The 14,854-nt window shown below is 42.0% G+C and overlaps 1 protein-coding gene across 1 annotated transcript; it reads right to left on the reverse strand.

Annotated features, from left to right (window-relative positions):
* Positions 1 to 2,036: 2,036 nt before the first annotated feature.
* Positions 2,037 to 12,616, reverse strand: MRPS14 (mitochondrial ribosomal protein S14). Its single transcript, XM_066261202.1, has 3 exons — positions 12,536 to 12,616; positions 8,798 to 8,956; positions 2,037 to 2,468 (listed from the first exon to the last, which is right to left on the reverse strand). Exons 1-3 carry the CDS (start codon positions 12,578 to 12,580, stop codon positions 2,286 to 2,288), a joined length of 387 nt encoding a protein of 128 aa, XP_066117299.1. The 5' UTR covers positions 12,581 to 12,616; the 3' UTR covers positions 2,037 to 2,285.
* Between the last annotated feature and the right edge of the window lie 2,238 nt (positions 12,617 to 14,854).

Raw genomic sequence — 14,854 nt, forward strand, 5'->3', positions numbered from 1 at the left:
AGTGCTCAGATGTGGTTGCTACACACCATTCCCTACTACAAGGACCAAGGACTCTTAAAAAAATGTCTGAGGCAGGAAATACAAAGGTAAGCCTGGGTTGTTTTATGCCTGAAATCAAGGAAAGATCAGATACCTTGTGTCAAAGTCAACAGGGTGAAGTGCCCGGTAGTGGAAGGATATGGGACAGTGGGAGCATTGATGTGAGCCTCAGAATACTGTCTGGAGTGGGTTGAAACAAAATCTACAAGGTCACGATGGTGTAAAATTGTTACCTTCGGAATTTGCTAGAGCACTAATTTATTTACTCTGAAATATCGAAATTCCTGCATATATCTGGTCTTTATTATAAGAAATGTACTTCAGAGTAGTAAGTCGTTGATAAGGGGAAGTTTCTTACGGACAAGTTCCAGCTAATACAGAAAAAAAGGGTAGCATTTATAACATCACCATTGCAAAATTTAATGTTAACAGATTAATAAATGGTGAACTTGAAATTCAGGGATCAGCCTGACCAGGTGGTGGCACAGTGGATAGAGCATTGGACTGGGATGCAGAGGACCCAGGTTCGAGACCTCGAGGTCGCCAACTTGAGCATGGGCTCATCTGGTTTGAGCAAAGCTCACCAGCTTGGACCCAAGGTCACTGGCTCGAGCAAAGGGTTCCTCAGTCTGCTGAAGGCCCGCGGTCAAGGTACATATGAGAAGGCAATCAATGAACAACTAAGATGTCACAAGGAAAAACTAATGATTGATGTTTCTCATCTCTCCGTTTCTATCTGTCTGTCCCTGTCTATCCCTTTCTCTGACTCTGTCAAAAAAAAAAAAAATTCAGGGATCAGGCTGAGCCCATTGATCAGTCACTAAAAGCTGGACAATTATGTGTCTTCTGATGTGAGAGTACACAGCACATTTTTGAAAATTCATATCTAAAAAAATTGGACCCATGTCTACAAGCTTTAGGATGTAACCACTAGTTTATACAGACAGAGGACTAAGTTCAGGAACACATGAAGAAGCAAATAGCCAAATGTTGGACACTCGACAGGACGAATAACCTGGCTCCTCCAACAAATGGAAGATTCTTTCCCCCCATCTCTTCTCTCTGGGACTAGTTGCCTTCTACCATCCATCGAGTCCCTCACCAGGAACCCAGAGCCCTTTCTACCTTAGATATAAGCAGTCTCAAAGTCTTGCCCAACTTTCTTTCCTAATACTTAAATCTGCCCTATCGCCTCCTTCTCAGTTCAGGCCCTGTTTACCTGAACAGCTAAGACATCCTGCTGGTCGCCTTCTTGCTCAAGGCCATCTGCCACACAGCTGTCAACTTATTGGGAGAGTGAGCTGATGCTGTCATCCCTCTGTTAACCGCTCTCACCAGCTGGTATTTAAGTCTTTGCTCCTTGCCAAGTACTACATCTTCCTGTGTTGGCTCTTGTCCTGTGCTCTGTATTTCTGATACATTGAAGTGGCTAATTTCATTGTTGGACCCCGTTATGCTCCCGCTTGTACTGTTCTGTCTGTGAAGACTCATCCCTGGCCTCCTGAGGCAGGTGCTGGAGTCAGCTCCAGGAACACCCTCTGAGGACCAAGCAGGTGCTGCCACACTGCTGCCTTTTTATCCCCAGGCTGACCACACTGGCACAGCACCAGGCAGCCTGTGGCTCCCTTGACTCGTTTCTGCTGCATGTGAAGTAAACATGAATGAAGAGAGTCTAGGCTATTCACAAAACTTTTCCTCTTTGGATACATTTTCAGGGGCTTTGTTCTAAGGTCCCTTGAAGACAGAACAAGAAAACACTTGGGTGTGGGCTGTTTGTTCAGCCATCACACAAAGATGGTGAGCATTAAATACAGATATCAGGTCTACCTTCCAACAGAACTATGGAAAAGAGAACACAGGTCAGGGAAGCCAGCCTGCATCACACGTTGCCCTGGCTGAGCCAACTCCATAGCAGCCTGAGGCAATGCCCTTCAATACAAGGACCCCTTACATGTCGCTGAAAGATTCAACTTGAAGGAAAAGGCGAGCACACAGAGCACGTTTTCACAGAAAATATTTATTCCTCTGCACTATGCATGGGAGCAACATGTTTTAATCCGACAGAAAAGGTAATTCACTGACAGAATGAAACAGCCACATTTCTTCACTGAAAATTCAGAAGCAATTTAACTAGACACCAGGTAGACTAGACTCCTAGACCGGACGCCTGTTAAAAGTAGGTTTTGCGTATTAGACAAGTTCTGTCAGACCGGTTTCCCTGCAAGCTCAGTCGGTCCTGGAGCTGATTACCACATTGCTCGCTGGACCCCGGACAGTTGCCCATGGTCAGCTAAGTGACGGAAGACGATGCGACTAAGCCTCCAACGCCGCTTCACACCACGGGGACGGGACGTCATGACACACCGGTTTCTAATTCTAACGGGACAGCTATCCCGGGGAAGGGCAGCGATCTCTGCATCAGCCACTTCCTAAGGGAGGTCACAACAGTGTTACACAGAGTCACAAATTTACTGTCTAGACCAGAGGTCTCAAACTCGCGGCCCACGGGCTGCATGCGGCCCGCCGAACAATTTTGTGCGGCCCACAGACTAATCCACAAACTACAGTTTCTGGTCGTTTTGTGACACTGAAAAGTGTTGCATAACAGTTGCCTTTTGTAGACCTAGTGCGGCCCGCCGAACGGCTGTGATCTTGCTCTGCGGCCCACATGCTGAGTTGAGTTTGAGACCCCTGGTCTAGACGCTGAAGTCGATGCTTAGAGGAGAACAGTAGACTAGACTCACTAAGCCCCAGTTTGACCAAAGAACCCTGAACACGGTAGGGAACCTTAACCTCTAAGGAAAAACAGACCAGGAAAATGACAACTGTTTGACATACTCCCAATATAACTTTTAAAAATTTAATTGAAACTTAAAGATACATGAGAATCCATAAACCACAAGTGTTCAGCTCAGATCATACCTGTGCAACCAGCAACTATCAATACATATATTAGGAAATGTCAGTACCCAGGCTGTACTTTGCCTCCTTTCAGGTCACTGACCTCCTGGCTAACGGCTAACCTGCTTATGAATACCAGAGTACTTTTCCTTGTTTTGAATTTTATATAAATGTGACCATAGACTATTCATTTTTCATTCATTTCTGTTTGACTTCTTCCATGCAATAATATGCTTGTGAGATCCATACTGTTTACAAGTGTCATTTCTTTATTCTCAGTAGAATTTACCCATTCTACAGGTGATGGGCATCTGGGTGGTTTCTAGTTTTGAACTAATATGAATAGGGCTGCTACATACATTACTGTTTAAGTCATTTGGAAAATGTGTGAAAGCATTTGTTGTCTCCCCATATGATCTCCCCTAGCTTTATTGAGATACAGCTGACATACAACATTGTGTAAATTTAAAGTGTACAGCACGATGACTTGACACATGTATATATCAATATATACAGGTATTGTGAAATAATTACCACAATAAGGTTACTTACTTAACACCTCCATCACCTCACATAATAACCTTCTTTTGAAATGAGAACATTTAAAATACTCTCTTAGCAATTTTTAAGGATATAATACAGTATTATTAACTATAGTCACCATGCTGTGCATTAGACCCCCAGAACTTACTCATCTTCTAGCTAGAGGTTTGTGCCCTTTGACCAACATCTATTCCCCCATCCCTAGCCTCTGGTAGCCACCAGTCACTGTTTCTATGAGATCTGTTTCTTTAGATTCCACATATAAGTGAGGTCACAGTATTGATCTGATGGTTCACTTAGCATAATGCCCTCAAGGTATTCCATTTTACTGCAAAAATGATTCCTTTTTTATGGCTAAATAGTGTTGCATTGTGTGTGCATGTGTAAATGTACACCATATTATTTCTTTCTTTGAATGAATATCACATCCATGATGGACATGTAGGTTATTTCCATGTTTTGACTGTTGTGAATAATTCTGCAATGAGCTTTGGGGTGCACGTATTTATATCTAGTGATTCATTTCCTTTAGATATATACTCAGAAGTGGAATTGCTAGATCACATAGTGTAGTTCTATTTTTAATTTTCTGAAGAACCTCCATTCTGTTTTCCATAGTGGTTGTATCAATTTACATTCCCACCAATGTTTGTATCTGTTGGCCATTTGTATATCTTCTTTGGAAAAATGTGTATTCAGATTCCCTGCCCTTTTTTGGAATGTTTTTTAAAATTAAAGTGTAATTAACACAATATTATAAAGATATTAGTTTCAGGTGTACAATGTAGTGATTTGACATTTATATACCTTATGATGTGATTACCACAATGAAGTCTAGTAACTATTTGTGACTATCAAATACCACGATAGTGTTGACTATATCACCTGTGTCTCTGCCAATTTTATCTGAATTTCTTTTTTTTGTTTTTGTTTGGTTTGTTTTGCTGTTGTGTGAGTTTCATACATGTTTAGGATATTAACACCTTATTAGATATATAGCTTGCAGATATTTCTTCCATTCTGAAGGTTGCCTTTTCATGTTGTTTCTTTTGCTGTGCAGAGCTTTTTAGTTTGATGTAGTTCCACTTAGGTTTGCTTCTGTTGCTTGCATTTTTGGAGTCACCCCTAAAAAACTGTTGCCAAGACCAATGTGAAAGAGCTTTTTAAAAATGTTTTCTTCTAGTTTTGTGTTTTCAGGTCTTATGTCTAAGTCTTTAATCCATTTCAAATTCATTTTTCGTGAGTAGTATAAGATAATAGGTCCAATTTCATTCTTTTGCAAGTGAATGTGAACATCCAGTTTCCCCAATGTCATTTATTGAAGAAACTATCCTTTCCTCTATTGAGTACTTTTGGCTCCTTAGTCAAAAATTTGTTGACCATATATATAGGAGTTTACTTCTGGATTCTGTTCCCTTGGTCTATGTATCTGTTTATATGCCAGTCCCATACTACTTTGATTAGTATAACTTTGTAACAAAGCTTAAAATCAGGCAAAGTGTGATGCCTCCACTTTATTCTCAGGATTGCTTTGGCTATTTGGGGGTCTTCTGACATTACATATGAATTTTAGGATTATTTTATTATTTATTATGTGAGAAATGCCATTGGAATTTTGATAGGGATTACACAAAACCTACAGATAGATGGGTTTGTGTAGTATTGCCATTTTAACAGTATTAATGCCCTGTATTAATTCCCCTGACCCATGAACACAGGATATCTTTTTATTTATGTCTTCTTCAAATTCTTCCATCAGTATTTTAGTTTTCAATGTTCAGCTCTTTTATCTTAAATTTATTCCTAGGTATTTTATTGGTTTTTATGTATTGTAGGCATTTTTATTTTTTTACAGAGACAGAGAGTCAGAGAAAGGGATAGACAGGGACAGACAGACAGGAACAGAGATGAGAAGAGAAGCATCAATCATTAGTTTTTCCTTGCGACACCTTAGTTGTTCATTGATCGCTTTTTCATGTGCCTTGACCGTGGGGCTACAGCAGACTGAGTAACCCCTTGCTTAAGCCAGCGACCTTGGGTCCAAGCTGGTGAGCTTTGCTCAAACCAGATGAGCCTGCACTCAAGCTGGTGACCTCGGGGTCTCGAAATTGGGTCTTCCGCATCCCAGTCTGACGCTATCCACTGCGCCACCACCTGGTCATCAGGCTTGATGGGTTTTAAACGGCATAGTTTCTTTCTTTTTCAGATGGTTTGTTGTTTGAATATAGAAATGTATCTGATTTCTATATGTTGATTTTGTATCCTGCAACTTTACTGGATTCTTTGATTAGTTCTAACAGCTTCTGGGTGGAGTCTTTAGGATCTTCTATATAATATATATATACTACATATATAATATATATGTCATCTGCAAATAAAGACAGTTTTACTTTTTTCTTTTGATTTGTATGCCTGTTTCTCTGTCTTGCCTGCTTGCTCTGGTTAGGACTTCCAGTGCTAGTGTTGAACAGGAGTGGGGAGAGGGGTACCCTTATCTTATCCCTGATTTTAGAGGAAAAGCTTTCAACCTTTCACTGTTGACTATATTAGCTGTGGACATATTCTGTTGAGATATATTCCTTCTATATCCAATTTGTTGAGTTTTTATCATGAGATGTTGAATTTTGTCGAACGCCTTTTCTGCATCTGTAGAGATCATATAATTTTTATCTTCCATTCTTTGTATTAATGTGGTATATCACATTTACATTTACTCATTTGCATGTTGAACCAATCTGTATCCCAGGGATGAATCTCACTTGATCATGGTGTACGATCCTTTTACTGTGCTGTTGGATTTGTTTTGCTAGTATTCTGTTGAGAACTTTTTCTTCTGTATTACTCAGGGATAGTGGCCTATAGTTTCTTTTTTCTTATAGTGCCCTTATCTGGCTTTGGTTTCAGGCTAATGCCTGCCTCGTAAAATGAATGTGGGAATGTTCCCTCCTCTTCAGTATTTTGGATGAGTTTGAGGAGGTTTGTGTTAATTCATATTTAAATGTCTGGTAGGTTGTTATGCTTCTAGGGATGGATTCATTTCTCCTAGGTTATCCAGTTTGTTGGCCTATAATTATTTATATCACTCTTACCTTGTATTTTGTGGCATCAGTTTTAATATTTCCTCTTTCATTTCTTATTTGAGTACTCTTGATCTTACTTTGTTGGTCTAGTTAAAGGTTTGTCAATTTTGTTTATCTTTTTTTAAAAATCAGCTTGTAGCATTTATCTTTAGTGTTTGGTTTCTATTTCATCTATTTCTGCTCTTTGTTATTTCCTTTCTTCTGCTAATTTTGCTCTTAAAGATGCTATTTAGTTTGCTCTTCTTTTTCTAGTCTCTTGAGGTGTAAAGGTAGGTTATTTCCCATATGGTTTCTGAGTCATGAAAGTATGAAACTTCTAGGCTGAAGATGAAGTAGGAAGAAACGTGGCTGAGGAGAGGGATAAAGAGAGGGATCCCACAAAGCTCTGGCCTCTGCGGTGAAGAGTCTGGCTGCTGGAGAAGCAAAGGTGAATGAGCAGGTGGGATTTACACACTGCAATGTAGAGTGAATCTGTGGAGGGCGCCAGTGGCCCAGGGGAGAAAACCAGAGATGACTGCAGTAGCTTGCACTAAGGTCTTGTCATTGTGACTTATTCTTATGCACGTGCTTAAAAGTGTATGTATGTGTGCTTGTGTATTATATTCAGTTTAATCTGACAAGTGTGACTGACCCTGTGCTAGACTGTGGTGGAAGCAATACAATTTCTCTAACATATTATAAGGACATACAGTAAATGAGAAAATACACATGAAAGCCACTAAATTAACATAAACTTTAAGTAAAGATTAAGAATGGTTCCTGATCTCCAAAAGCTTCTACATGTGTTGCTTTTAGGGAGTACTTAGAGAATTAAATAAAACAACACAATGAAGCCAGTGACTGGTAGATGGGAAGTGCTCCAGGAGGAAATGGAGAAATGACCAGGTTGGCAGAAGGAAGTCAAGTTTCCTGGAGGCAGGCCTTGAAGAATAGCTACAAGTTATTTATGTATGTACATAATGTGTACACACAGCCCTACCTCTCCTGTTCCCCAAAAGACTTAGAAGTTTACAATGAGGAAGTGGGGGCAAAGGGAAAACGAGACAGAAGTCCGTGCTGTGAAAGCTTGTAACGTGGTCAGAACTGGGACATGAATACTAACTTGTAAGCTACTAGGCAGGCAACACAGCCACGACCAGTTCCCATGTCCATAGGGTCTCTGCACAGCTTCTGCTGGTTTTCACAGCAGGGACAGTTCTTCACGGGGGTCTTCATAAATAATGTCCTCCACCACACCATGAGCTTAGAGGGCCCCTTCTTGTTACTTCCTAACTACCGGCAAGTACCTTGACGCCATTATAGCAATAGGTGTGACAGAGTGGCCCAGGACACTCAGCTTTCTGTTCCTCTGGCTTCATCTAGACAAGCTTTAAAAGCATCCACAGTAACGAATGGCCTGTATATTCTGCCAACTTCTACAAATGCATTTTATTTTTTACTCTGAGCTTTTGATGAGTTGAGTGGCCCTGAGTTTGAGATACACTCCCTGCTGAGATTCCAGGGCGCAGATATTCTGCGTCAGCAGTTAGGCGCAGGGCCTTATGCTTCAAGAAGCCAAACGGTTGACATCCTCTGATTCAAGTTAAGGAGTCTGATGAGAAAAGAAACCTAAATGGAAGGCCACCTCAGCATGCAGGGGTGGGCAAAGGAGTTGAGATAGGTGGGCTAGGAAAGGCCCTGTGTGAGGAACACGTAGCCCCATGCATTGGAAAAACCCAGGGCCCCCGGATGAGGCTGGCCAGAGACCCGAGGTCCGAATAACCGCCCAGTTTCTGTGTGGTCACCACGCCGCGGACCTTTCTAAGGATCACCTAATAACACGGTTACAAGTCTAGCATGGTTAGAAATAAATAATTCTCTTTAATCTGAAATTCACCAAAATCAGTTTCAAGAGTATTCATTTGAGCTGACTAGGAGTATTTGGTTATAGTCTCCAGAAATTTTTTTTTTTAATTATTTTTTTTATTTTATTTATTCATTTTAGAGAGAAGAGAGAGGAGAGAGAGAAGGGGGAGGAGCTGGAAGCATCAACTCCCATATGTGCCTTGACCAGGCAAGCCCAGGGTTTCGAACCGGCAACCTCAGCATTTCCAGGTCGACGCTTTATCCACTGTGCCACTACAGGTCAGGCTCCAGAAATTATTTTGATAGTAAGTCACAACAAACAGTATCACAAGTGATCTGATTTGAGTTAATGATCTTGGGTAGACAGGGACTCATCATAATTAGCTAACCTGAAGTTCTTTTGGCAAAATGGTATTCTTCCTGAGTGAATTAATCCGCAGCCTCTCATCTGCATATTCATAGGCCATTTTCCGTCTTTTCACATCACGTAACATTTTCCAGTCTACGTAGTAACCTCGAAGTTGACCTGAAGCTGATGAAGGAACCATCTAAAGGGGACAAGGAACAAGAGGAGGGTGGTCAGACCCAGGCTCTGCCAGTGTCCCCACCCTGCAGTCCTCTTTTAGTCACTACATATGACCAACTATTTTTTTGAGTAATTTTAGATCACTTTAAAAATTTTAAACAATAGACTTAATTCAGAATAAATAGCTTCTATGGATGTACATTAAGCCAAAATGGTGATAATTAATTCAATGCCTTAATGTATATTGGAAGGTGAAATATTTTGAGAGTTTAGTATAACTGATCTTTTACTCAGACTAATAGTTATATGGTTCAAAATTCAAAAAAAAAAAATATATAAAAAGACACAGTGGAGTCTCCTTCCTACCTCTTCCCTTTCCTGCCCAGTGACTACCTCCTGTCTCCAAAGGTAACCACGTCACTAGCTTCTTCCAGAAACTTTTGTCTACACAAATACCCGTATCTACTGCTTCTCTCATGTTTCAGCCCTTCCCCCTTCATTCACATTTAACAATGTATCTTAGAGATCTTTCATATCCAAAAAAGCTTCCTCATCTTCCAGTATCCCACTGTATGGATGTGGCAGGCTTGAGGACACACTACCTCAAAATATGGCACCTTGGCACATGGCCAATTTTAAGCAAAAGGAATTTGAAAAATGGCATGTGCTCAAAGGGCTTTCTGACATTTTCCCGGAGCCATAAAACCTTGAGAGGGAGGTATGTGTGTGCTGGGGGTAGGGGGTGGGGGTGAAAAGCATCCTTATCTCTGAACTGAGAACAATCTGAACAAATGGGTCTTGCTGTTTCCTCTCCGTCCTGTCACATGTCCCCACAACTGTCCCCTGTCACAAGCATAAAAACACTCAGGGTGAACTGCTTCCTTAGCTCTTCCATTTCTTTGTGTGCTTTTTCTCTTGTTAATCTGTCTTTTGTTACAAGGCCCCAGCTGAGAACTTAGAGGGGTCAGGAGGCTTGAGGGAAATTTTTTCCTCCCCATAGAGGCATCATAATTTACATAACCTGCAACCTATTGGTGGACAGCTAGACCATACGTTACCACTTATCCCTGCAAAAAAAGCTGCACTGAATAACCCCCTATGTAAATCATTTCATATGCATTCTACATGTTGGCAGGATAAATTCTTAGAAGCAGACTGCAGGGTCAGAAAGTACTTTGAAATGATCACTGACCTATTATTTCTTAGCACGGGCTGTCCAGTAATAAAACAGTAGGCTCCTGTTGTCACATGCTTACATGGTGGCAGTCTACATTTCTGACCAACAGTACAGGCATAGAATATAGGCCACTAAAAACTCAAGTATCTTCCAAACCAGAGCAAAAATTACATATTAATTAAATTGTAGCTACCGAAAATGATGGTTTCCTCTAACAGCTGTTTACAGAAGAAGTACATGTATAACATACAGAATATAAAACTGAAAATGATAATACTATACTATACTGTACTAGAAAGCCAATAGTTTTTCAATCTATTAACAAAAGATAACCTCAGTGTTTTCAATGTTAAAATCTCATGAGGAAATACAATAATTCTATGATCACCTTTTGGAAATAAGGCAAGCATGAGTGGAATTTCAGTACTGATTTGACACATGACTGAGTCATATGCATGCCCTGGTTACTATGGCTGGAAGTAATGTCATGCGAAAAGAGGGCTTCAGCAAGGCTTTGAGGGAAGGGCAGAATTTTGATCCAGTTGTGGGGTGGGAAAGGGGAAAGAAGGTGCAGCCTGTCCAAACCAAACAAGTCCCATTCATTAAAACCGGGAGAGCTCACTCTGGCTAAAAGAATTCACGTTCAGGGGGCAATGCAAGGTATGCTTTTGCCTTTTCAAAGGAAATTTAGAAAACAAAATTAAGCATTTTTTCCTTCAATTCTTTTTCAAACTATTCCTAATCAACTTCTTCTCTACTATTTTCTAATAGGTTTCTATTTATTTAAAAAAAAACTTTCATCCTAGGCCCTGGCCGGTTGGCTCAGTGGTAGAGCATCGGCCTGGTGTACAGGGGTCCTGGGTTCGATTCCCGGCCAGGGTACACAGGAGAAGTGCCCATCTGCTTCTCCACCCCTCCCCCTCTCCTTCCTCTCTGTCTCTCTCTTCCCCTCCCGCAGCAGAGGCTCCATTGGAGCAAAGGTGGCCCGGGCGGGCGCTGGGGATGGCTCCTTGGCCTCTGCCCCAGGCGCTAGAGTGGCTCTGGTGGCAAAAGAGCGACGCCCCCTGGTGGGCAGAGCTTCGCCCCTGGTGGGCGTGCCAGGTGGATCCCGGTCGGGCGCATGCGGGAGTCTGTCTCTCCCTGTTTCCAGCTTCAGAAAAATACCAAAAAAAAACCACACCAAAAACCAAAACCTTTCATCCTTTTAACTTTCTTTTTACTATAAAAGTCATACAATTTTTAAATGTACTGGTCTGTATTGTTTCTTCTGTGAATGTTTTATTTCTTTTCCCACATTCCTATTATATTGTATTTTCTTATCAGTTTATAACAGTGCTTTATATATTAAAATTGTCTTCTATTCCGTTCTGTACACATCCTATCCTGCCCCTCTCTCTCACTCCTCTTCACCTCCTAAAACTCTTCTATTAGGTCCTTTTCATCTAATGGTCTACTACCATCAAAATCTAAATCCTCAATTTCTTCTCTTAACAACTCTTTCAGATTTTTTGCTCAAGCTGAATCTTGCATCCCTCCTGATAGCTTCCCCTGTAGCTTTTTCTCCTGTGACAAGGGAAGAAAAATTAAAATTAACTTAATCTTTTTAAAACTTTTGAATGTGCTGCTAGAAAATTTTAAATTACATATGTGGTTAGTATTATATTTCTGTTGGACAAAGCTACAATAAACGGTCCATGTTTTTAAGGTACCAAATACTGGGACATGAAACCCATCACCTCTTGCCTACACAAGGGTACAGAGCTCCAGCTATTTAGAATATTTCCCTTTACCACAAAAATAAGCAGCTACTCTGTCATGTTAAAAACAACTCACACAACACACTCTTAACGCACCACTCCTCCAGCTACTGACCCGTTTTTCTAGCCCACTTTGCAGCAAAATGTCTTGAGGCTTGTCTGTACTCCTAGTGTCCGATTTCTTTCTTCCTAGTCTCTCTTGCACTTTCGCCCCTACAACCCTACCACGTTAAGCCCGACAGCCAATTCTCAGCCCTTATTTTAACTGGCCTGTCAACTCCGAGGAGTTAACCACTCCCTGCTCCTGGACACTGTCCCCTCCCGCTTCCAGGCCACCACACTACTGCTCTCCTCCCTCGCCGAGTTCCTTTCAAGTCTCCCTCGCTCGACTCTCATCACTTGTCGTTGGGGTCCCTGGACCCTCGGTCCTTGGACCCCTTTGCCACTCACTACACTCCCCTCTGAGTCAGAGTCAATCTGGAGCTTTCAGTGCTGGGCAGGTTTACGTTTGCCAGTAAACCAAATGTGCATCAGCAGCTCGGGCCTGCCCCGAATCAAGCCAGAGGAGATGCCCTGGGACGGGTCCGCACAGGTGGCAGAGTGACGGGGGCACCGAGGGTTTGGGGTTCAGGAGGGAGGGGTGTGGAGATTAGGACGCGAGCCTGACCTGCCGGACGGTGCGCAGCAGCGAGCCCAGCATGGAGGCCGCCATGTTGTCCGCCGCAAAGTCAAAACGCGGCAGCTTTATTGACACTGCTGCCCGCAGACAGTTGGGGGCGTGGCCTGGGCCTCAGGAGGCGGGGCGCGAGGTGGGCGGGTCTTCTACTGGAGAAAGAAGGAGTGAACTATTCAATAGAATTCGCGTACTCGTGGTAATATCGGAACTTGGCAAATCGCCATCTGCGGGCGCGCCCTTGATGCCGGTGGAGCAGTCAGCCGTTCCTCGCTTGCTGCTCCCTTTCCTCCTGCTTGCCTACCCTCCTAAGCGTCCTTCGTCCCCTCCTACGTCCTTTCCTTCCGACCCCGCCCCTCCACGCATCTCCGTTCAGTTTAGGGTGCTGTTTCGAGAAATCGACAGATATTGTCACCTTCTCCTTCCCTGTCGTCTCTCCTGTAGATGATGCAAATTTCTCAAGTCTCTACTACAATGGTGGTAATGAGCATGTTGATGAAGGCGATGATGTAGTTCCTATTTATATTTATACACACACGTATTCTGTTTTGGAAGGGGAACGTTGCCATGTAAAAACTGCTGATTTCAGCCTGTTGTGAAGGGGAATTTCAGGTCATCTTCATAGCAGATGTCCTTGGGCTGGAATGAACTCTTTGAGGGGCCCTTTTTCTTGTGTGAATGTAAGACAAGTGGATACCTTCTGTAACTCACAAAAAAATGTCTGCTTTCAAAGAATAGGTATTAGCTTGGCAAAGACTTTTCTCTCAGATGTGTTGATGGATGAAATGAGGGGATACCCAAGTGCTATTTACGTCCGCATTGTTGAACAGGAGCCTTGGACCAGGTCTAATGGACTGGACAAGGACTGACTGAAGTCAGCCGGCGGGAAAGGACAACATGAGCCCCTGTTGTGGTAGAATCCGAAGATTCCTGGAGCAGCATCAGAGAGGCGTCTAAACCTAATTCTAGTCTGTGTCATGCCTTGCTCTCTTCCCCATATTGAGTGTCATCTTCTGTAATCAGCTCACAAAATGGGTGAGCCAGCTTTGTGTACAATGGCCTTTTACTTCCTTTCTGTGAAACTAGTTCTGAAAGCATCTTTAAACAGCATTAATAACTTTTTAAAAAACTGTGGTAAAATATGCGTAACAAAATTTACCATCTTATTCATTTTTAGGTGGCATTAAGTACATTCACATTGTTGTACGACCATCATGCCATCCATCTTCAGAACTTTCTGTTCTTCTCAGACCAAAACTGTGTACCCATTGAACAATAACTTCCCGTTCCTTTGCACCTATGAATTGGATGACTCAATGTACCTTAGAAAAGAGGAATCGTACACTTGTCCTTTGGTGACTGGCTTCTTTTACTTAACATGTCTTTGTGATTCGTTCATGTTGTCGCATGTCAGTACTTCACTCCTTGTGGCCAAATAGTAAATACTCCTTTGTGTGGATGGACCTCATTTTGTGTAGTCATTCATCTTGCTTTGCTGCTACCTGTTGGCCTTTATGAACAAAGCTGCTGTGAACATGTGTGTACAGTATCTTCAACTACATTACTATCTTATTAGGTGGTTTTTCACTTTAAGAGAAGAAATTAAAGCAATTTAATGGCTAGTAATTGAGGAAGCTTGGAGATGTGAGATAAAACTCCAGGGTCTTCTTTAATTAATTGTGTTGGGTTTTTAAAACAACCTATGATTTCCCCCCAGTGCACTCTCCTCCATTAGTGTGTGGGAAATTTGGCAAGACCAGAAGAAGACTCACTTTGTCCTGAGTTCTCCCAAGGGGTGTACAGTTCTCCCTGGCTCCCATTTGACAGAATGTGTGTAAGGCTGTTAGCCTTACTGGCCTGGAATTCTAGGATCAAGAGAACATTGTATCCATTCATTAATTCAATCCACAAATTTATTTTAAATGCCTGTTGTATACCACTGTGTATGTGTGTGTGTGAGGAGGGGAGACAGAAAGAAAAACCCCCCTGCCCTTCTGATACATTCAATTGGAGATCAAGAGTTGGATGCACGTGGAGATACCCATACTGCCAGTTAGGTGTTGTCTTGGATTTTTCCATATTATCTTTCTTTTGGAGGTTTAAGAGGTATTTTTGGGGTGTACAGAGTAAAATTTAAGACTTAAATATTTTGAGATTTGATTGTGAGAAACTGTTCTAATCACCACGTTGATTCTATGCCTAATAATATAGTAAAAACAATTGTGCAAATGATAAAAGTGAGTCATAGAGATACTAGGTGACTCGCCAAGCTCAGAGAGCTAGTCCTAGACCAAGGACCACACTGTCAACACC

Source organism: Saccopteryx bilineata, chromosome 2 (assembly GCF_036850765.1).
Source record: "Saccopteryx bilineata isolate mSacBil1 chromosome 2, mSacBil1_pri_phased_curated, whole genome shotgun sequence".
NCBI lineage: Eukaryota > Metazoa > Chordata > Mammalia > Chiroptera > Emballonuridae > Saccopteryx > Saccopteryx bilineata.

Coding starts and splice junctions, on each gene's coding strand:
- MRPS14 (XM_066261202.1), bottom strand. CDS start 12,580: ATGGCGGCCTCCATGCTGGGCTCGCTGCTGCGCACCGTCCGGCAG. Junction 8,957..12,535: donor TGCTGCGCACCGTCCGGCAG/GTCAGGCTCGCG, acceptor TGTCCCCTTTAG/ATGGTTCCTTCATCAGCTTC. Junction 2,469..8,797: donor TTTTGCCAAAAGAACTTCAG/GTTAGCTAATTA, acceptor GACCTCCCTTAG/GAAGTGGCTGATGCAGAGAT.